This window comes from Malania oleifera, chromosome 1, assembly GCF_029873635.1.
Source record: "Malania oleifera isolate guangnan ecotype guangnan chromosome 1, ASM2987363v1, whole genome shotgun sequence".
In the NCBI taxonomy this organism is placed as follows: Eukaryota; Viridiplantae; Streptophyta; class Magnoliopsida; order Santalales; family Ximeniaceae; genus Malania; species Malania oleifera.
In genome coordinates, this window is record NC_080417.1 from 5755704 (window position 1) to 5763328 (window position 7625).

General features: G+C 36.7%; 1 protein-coding gene across 1 annotated transcript; it reads left to right on the forward strand.

Annotated features, from left to right (window-relative positions):
• The first annotated feature begins 920 nt into the window (after positions 1-920).
• Positions 921-5507, forward strand: LOC131150746 (mitochondrial outer membrane protein porin 2). Its single transcript, XM_058101674.1, has 6 exons — positions 921-1108; positions 1245-1312; positions 4155-4265; positions 4356-4442; positions 4540-4748; positions 4876-5507. Exons 1-6 carry the CDS (start codon positions 1060-1062, stop codon positions 5180-5182), a joined length of 831 nt encoding a protein of 276 aa, XP_057957657.1. The 5' UTR covers positions 921-1059; the 3' UTR covers positions 5183-5507.
• Positions 5508-7625: the final 2118 nt, after the last annotated feature.

Consider the following 7625-nt stretch of genomic DNA (forward strand, 5'->3'; position numbering starts at 1 on the left):
AACAAAAGAAAAACAATTCTAAGATTTTATAAAAATATACAATATAAAATGAAAAAAAAAGGACATCTGCAAATCTCTCATACCGTGGCACGATGTCATAAGTCATCATGTCCAGCCATTACCAGTTTGTTACCAATCTTTCAAGCATTTGTCCCCTTAGATCAAAATAAAAACTACAAAAAGAAGGAAGAGAAAAATATAAATAGAGAGTAGCTAGTGGACATTAGACAACCGTGGAGATAGAGAAGGTTTATGGATTCGTGAAAAATGGTGAACTCAAAAACTAGAATAGAGAAGTTAGAAAGACATATATGGTTTGTGTATATTGAAAGAAACTCAAAAGATGAGATGAAACAGTTAGAAAGACTCAAAAGGTGAAATGGGGAAGTTAGAAATACATCTTACGAAGGGTAGAACGAGCAATTCAATTTTTTTGTCACAAAAGGACTATCAAAAAAAAAAATTATGAGGATTATGGATTCATGAATATTGGTAAACTTAAAAATTGGAATGGAGAAATTAGAAAGACATACCAATTTCTGTATATTGAGAGAAACTCAACAAAATGAAATTAAAAAGTTAGAAAGACTCCAAAGGTGAAATGGGGAAGTTAGAAAGACATCTTATGAAGGGTATAATGATCAATTTAATTTTCGTCACAAAAGGGCTACCAAAAGAAGAGTTTTACACTTTTAGAAATGCTATAATATAATTAAAAAAATAATGACTTATATACATACACAAATGGGTTCTCCACTTCTAGTGTTTAAATTTGTGGGTCCAGTTTTTTGAACCAAAACTGAGCCCCGAAATTGATGGGCCAAAACATCTTGTACAGGCCGGTCCAATTTTTTATGCCCTGGCCCACCAAACAACCAGGTTGTGATATTTGGCCCCAGCGGCTGGCCGGCCCACGAACGGGTCAAGACTGAGTGACTCGCCTTTATTTGCGAGCTTGCCACGGCAGAAACCCTCATTTCTCCCCGCGGCAGCTGCCTCTCTCTCTCTCTCTCTCTCTCTCTCTCTCTCTCGTCTCTGTGGGGGGTTGCGCGTGCAAATATGAGCAAGGGGCCAGGTCTCTTCTCGGACATCGGGAAGAAAGCAAAGGGTAATTTCTTCGAGCAATTATGGATCGATTTGTGGCCTTCTCAATCAAATTCACCAATTTTTATTTTTATTTTTGTTTTTGCATGCATTTTTTAGTCGTCTCTAATTTTTTAAATATATTTCTTGATTGAGTTTAGATATTTTGACGAGGGATTACAGCTCCGATCAGAAATTTACCGTCTCAACATATAGTGATACCGGAGTGGTACGCAGTTATCATTTAGAGATCTTTGCTTAGGGTTTTGATTGATGTTCGTTTTGTTTGATTTGGATTTCGTTTGAATCTGCTGGTTGTGTAAGCTGCGTTTAAATAAACTCTTTTTTTTTACAATGCCGGGAGAGGTATGTTGTTGCCTGTTTGCTCTGGTGGACGCTGATGCTCTTTTACCATGTATGTAAATGTTTGGACATGTTTTCTTTGGAAGTTGAATGGATGCTTGAGCCCCCGTTTTGGTTAGATTTGTAGCTCTTTTGCTCGCGAGAATTGTTTATCTATTTGCTTAACTAGATATCTTCCATTTTTCTTTTTGGCGAATTCCCCCAATCATTGTGATTTACAACTCATTGTTATGTTATTAATTGATAAGAAATTATTGCTGCTCTGATGCCACAAAAAATAAAAAGAAGAGGTGAAGGAAATGAAGGATTTTTGTGAACGTTCAAGATAGGCATACATTTTTAAAAAAATTTCTTTGACCTGATTTTCAGGTGCTTTGACCTTGTGATTCTTGAAATTCGTAATTTTATTTTTGCGTGAGATGGCATCATGAAAGATTTTAATTTAATTTAATTTTTTTTGAAAAATGATTTTTCCTTGTCTGCACACAAGCAAAACAAACAAGATCTGCAAAAATGAGCTGATGAGACTCAGATAATTGAACTCTCCTTGTTTAGTATATAGGTCACCGTTCAGTTTTTTGAAGTTTTTGGCCGTGAAATTTTAATTGTTATTTTGTGAATAGCATCCAATTAAAGTTCTTTCACTGATATTTATGTACTTCCTGGAAACAATTCCTTTCATCCTTTCTGTATCTTTGGTAGGAAATGATCATTTTCTTCTGCCAGTAGGGTAAATATAGACCAATTTTTTCCCTGTTGGAGGACAGAAGAATTTTTAGATTAACTGGTTAAGAGAACTGTTGAATGCTATTTGCTGGGAACTCGGTGTAAGAAATTGAAAGAATGAAAACTAACACTGCTTATTGGAGATAATGACAACTGAAAAACAGACCATGGAATATGGAACTAATGCACGAGTTAAATGCTCAGTGAGGTTAAAAGTACTGGTACCCTTTTCTTGGGCATACGCAGGAAGAGGTTTCTTGAAGTATTCTCTTCAACAATAGAATATTGTATGTTGAGACCATAGAAGGGTTAAGTAGTAATATAGGAATTTGGAGCGCTGATTGAGAATCATGAGGTTTTGAGGAAATTATTTGAGAAATATGTAGGAAAATATTAATTAAAATAGGAGTAAAAGGAAGAGCAAAAATCCAAACAGCAGGAGTGGCACACTTACACATTATGGATATTCAAAACCCCTCGAGCAATCAATATACCCTTGCATGATCCTAGTCACATGATTGAAGCCAGACATGGCCCATGGTGATATAATGGGAGTAATGAGTAGAATGGTATTTGATTACCAGGCTTTTGGTGTCAAAAATCACGTGCCTGGAAATAGATGCCATTCCCATGGGAATACGGATTACTAAAAAAATAGATGGAAACGTTTTGTGGCATATATGAGGAATTCTAGATGCCCAACGCATATGATTTTGCAATGAACCAAATGTATGCATCGAGGATTCTCAACTCATATTTCCTGGAATTATTATAGATTTCTTTGAACTAAACAACCAGCAAGTGTTGTGCAAGTTGGCCAACAACTCCACTTACACATTAGATTCAACGTTATGTTCCAGTGGAAGTGGCAGTCATGATAATAAAGGCATCGGCAATTATTTTATAGGAAATATGGGGTCATTTCCCTATGTAGAGTGGATTGGCAAAGCATGCCTTCTTAACAAACTTCAACTGATAAGGACAGGATTCTGTTGATTTAATCGTGCATGAACTTTTGTTCATCTTATTATTGGTCATGTTTTCTTATTGTTAAGCTAGATTGGTCTTTTCAAAGCTTGAAGAATCTGTTTAAATTTTTCTTCTTGCACCAGTGTATATTGACAAGGTATAGAAAGAAATGTGGTTCTTGGTGAACAGAAATTTTTTAGGGAGTTGGATTGTCGTCATCTGGATCATCATTGCAGTTATTCTTCTATACAGTTGTTTCACTGCAGCTGATATAGCGTTAACATACTGCGCAATTTTGATATTTATAATATCTTCCCAATAGTCAATTGCCTCCTCATGTTGAAGTTTCCATATTTTCCAAAGGATATCTGCACGGGGTGGAAGCTTTCGCAGCTATTTTCTCCAATTGAATGGTCGTAAAACCAAATCATTGAGTGAATAAGAAACCTTCATTATATAGGACTAAAATCTTGTCTTCCATTTATTCCCTTCAAATGATTTCAGTAACTGCCCCATGCAGCCATGCTCCCATCTTTAAACAAGCTAGTCTTCCCCCCACATTTTTCCTCTAAATAGCTCCTTCTTGTTATGATTAATCATTGTATACTTGTATTCTGGTGTCTGTTAATTTATTTCACTCTTCCTTTGGTTATCACTGCTGCATTGTTTTCTTCTGATTTTCATTTGCCACGTGAACCGCTGTACGGTGGTGTGCAACAACTGAATTTTAACCTCTTCTGCTCTTAATCCCTTCAAATGATTTCAGTAAATGTTCCATAATACCATATTTGCACAGGCTAGTCTTGTTCTTCCACCACCCCCGCTCCCTCTCTTTCCTCTAAATAGCTCCTTGTGTGTTATGATTAATCATTATATGCTAATATTCTACTGTCAATTTATTGCACTTTTGCTTGCATAATATAATTGCTGCATTGTCTTGTCTGATTTCCATTTGCCACGTGAATCACCATACAGTTGTGTGCAACAACTGAATTTTAACCTCTTTGTTTCAGGCCCTCACATCAACAGCTGTTAAGAAAGGAGGACTGTCAACTGGCGATGTGGCTGCCCTATACAAATACAAAAACACTGTAGTGGATGTCAAAGTTGATACACAATCAAATGTGTGTTGCCTTCCTTGGCTTCTGTCTATTTGAATAAAGATCTAGCTTTGTCTCAAATAAACATATTTCATTTTCACTCGGTTTTGGCAGATTTCAACAACTCTCACGATCTCGGAGGTTCTCCCATCCACCAAGACTATTGCGTCATTCAAGCTGCCTGATTACAACTCTGGCAAGGTTAGAAGCTTTGACATTTTCGTAAGCTAGGATCATACTATAATGGTGGGTGGTTGTTCTGACATTCTTAAACTTCCTACCCCTTTCTCTTTTGCAGCTGGAGGTTCAGTACTTCCATCACCATGCCACCTTCACAACAGCCGCCACTTTGAAACAATCCCCAGCAATTGACCTCTCAGCCACCATTGGTACTCCGACCATTGCTTTTGGCGCAGAGGCAGGTTATGAGACTGCTACTGGTAGTTTTGCAAAGTACACTGCCGGCATTAGTGTGACAAAACCAGATTCTTGTGCTTCAATAATATTGTAAGCCCCTGGACTAGTAACAACCACCGTATTTCAACTGTTATATTGAATTTTTTTTTGGTTCTAAATATTGGATCGCGTTTCACACAATGATTGATGTAAGATTTTTTATACTTCTCTCTTTTAGGGGTGACAAGGGAGACACAATAAGGGCGTCGTATGTACACCATCTGGATCTTTTGAAGAAAAGCTCTGCTGTGGGAGAGATCACTAGAAGGTTCTCAACAAATGAGAATACGTTTACAGTTGGAGGATCATATGCAATTGATACCTTAACGGTGGTGAAAGCGAAGCTGAACAACCACGGTAAACTCGGAGCACTCCTGCAGCATGAGCTCATTCCCAAATCTGTCATGACAATATCGGGCGAGTTCGACACCAAGGCCTTGGACAAAACTCCAAGGTTTGGCGTGGCACTAGCTCTGAAGCCTTAGGTTTCTTTACCATTGAAGGTGCACGCACCCTTAGAAACTCGACACCCGTTTTGATTTTTTCTGTTCGTCGTCCCTTGTAAGGGAGCGTACAATAAATAGCTCCACAGATGTATTTGTTGTTTCTAGGTTTTGGATGGCTGTGGATGGAATGCTTTGATACCTGAAGCCCTACATGGTTTTCTTTCCTTTTTGGTTTTTTAATTTTCCTCGGCATTTTGATCTCTCCTTACGGGGAGGGTGCTTTTGGTTTGGATTGGCGAAGTTGTCAATTGGTTACATATTTCATTTATCGGTTAATTTTAGAACTCGACATACTGATTTGTCATTCTTCTGTTCTAAATTAGTTTTTTAGCGTTGTTACAAGAGTGCATTGGGAGTGGATGAAAGAGGATGTGGAATGCAAGGGAAAATTGGGGGCTTTTTGAATATTTTTTCTGTTTTTTTAAGTAGATTTATAAAAAAGTTGGATTAATTTTTATTTTTGGAGCATTTGTACTAAAAAAGTTGAAAATATGACAGGGTTTAGCACTACTTGTGCAAAGTTTGTTTTTGATTGGTAACTTTTAAAGTAATTATAAAAAGATGATATCCCTTCAACACGAGCCGAGGGGTCGAGAAGTATAAAAGAAAAAATTTTAAATTTGTATAAAATATTTTCTTCATACTTAATAAATTTTTTATTGCTTATAGAATTTTTTTTTAAAAAAAAATCATATTTTTGCAATTGTTTAAGAATTTAGAATAAAGATAGAAGCAATTTTCTATAGCTGAATAAATTCTTTATTTTATTTTATTTTAATTTTTTAATATAAATCTTGAGAATTAAAAAAATAAATTGATGTTTTTATAATTTTGAGAAACGAAGAATAAAATTAGTCCCTACACCTAAAGTTCATAAGACCTTCGTAGGATCAAGGCGGGAAAGGGGACTTCTTCACCCTCCCCCAAAATAAGTTGATTGTAAAATTAGCCAGAGTAGAAGGGGTGCTGACTAGACTCTGTGATAAGCATACTGTTTAGTTGAAAAAATTAAAAAGAAAAATTTGAGACTCGGTTTAGAAACTAACTTCCCTTGAGAGACTTCAAGAATCTCAAACACCTCTCTTTAAGATTTATAAAAAGAAATACAAATCTCTCCCTATATTTTACGAAGACACGTATTTGAAGGAAAAATTTATGCATTTTTCTTTGACAAACTTCAAAGGCTGTAATAATAATAATAATTATTTTTTGGGTTTTTTACACAAGACTTGGCATCAAATACCTTAAGCAAGGGATTTTATAGCTCCATATGATATTTTATTCCATGAGAATTCAAAATTATCAAGGGTTACAACAGTAATCCCAAACAACAATCACTCTCACATCTCATCAAATAAACAAATATTTGTATGCCTGTGATGAAAAGAAGAAAGTAAAAAAAGATAAAAGCAAAGAAGACTGTAAAAGAAAAGAATTCTGCTGTTTTTTCTTATATTCAGTGTGTAAATGCAGAACAGTGTGTATATATATACACAGGAGAGAGAGAGTAAAATATTCTCTGTAACAAACTTAACAAAAAAAATAATAAAAAGAAAAATATAAAATTAGAACAGCCAAAATCCGTTGAGCTGAAAATTATTCTTGAGCGTAGGGTGGTTGAGTAGTGTTGATACGCCCCTGCGAGCCAAACGTGTGTGGAAGAACAGTGAGGCTCGAACGGAGAGATGCAAATCGAGAAGCAGATAAAGGCTTTGTGAAGATATCAGCGAATTGATCCCTGCTTGAAAGAAAAGAGACCTGAAGAGCTCCTGCCTGAATGCGATCACGGACAAAATGATAGTCAACATCAACATGTTTAGTTCGAGAGTGCATAACTGGATTCATAGACAAGTAAGTTGCTCCCAAGTTATCACAAAAGAGAGTCGGAGATGTGGATAGGAAAACACCCAATTCAGATAGAAGGGATTGTAACCACAGTAATTCACAAGTGGCATGGGCTAGAGCTTTGTACTTAGCCTCTGTGCTGGATCTGGCAATAATGGGTTGCTTCTTTGAGCTCCATGAAACTAAGTTGCCACCAAAGAAGACGCAGTAACCTCTAGTTGAATTTTTGTCATCGGGACACCCTGCCCAGTCTGCATCTGTGTAGGTAGCCAGGGATAAGTTATGTGAGGGTTGCAGCCATAATGCAGAGTATGTTTTAGATAGCATAAGATGCGGTTAACACTCTGCTAGTGAGATAGACATGGGGCATGCATGAATTGACAAACACGATTGACAGAGAAGGCCAGGTCTGGTCTGGTGAAGAGTAGGTACTGTAAGCTGCCTACTACACTACGATATAGCGTAGGATCTGGAACAGGAGTGGAGTCAAACGTAGACAATTTAGTGGAGGAGGACATAGGACTGGTGATTGGCTTGCAGTTCATCATATTTGTCTTGTTAAGTAGATCCAAGATAT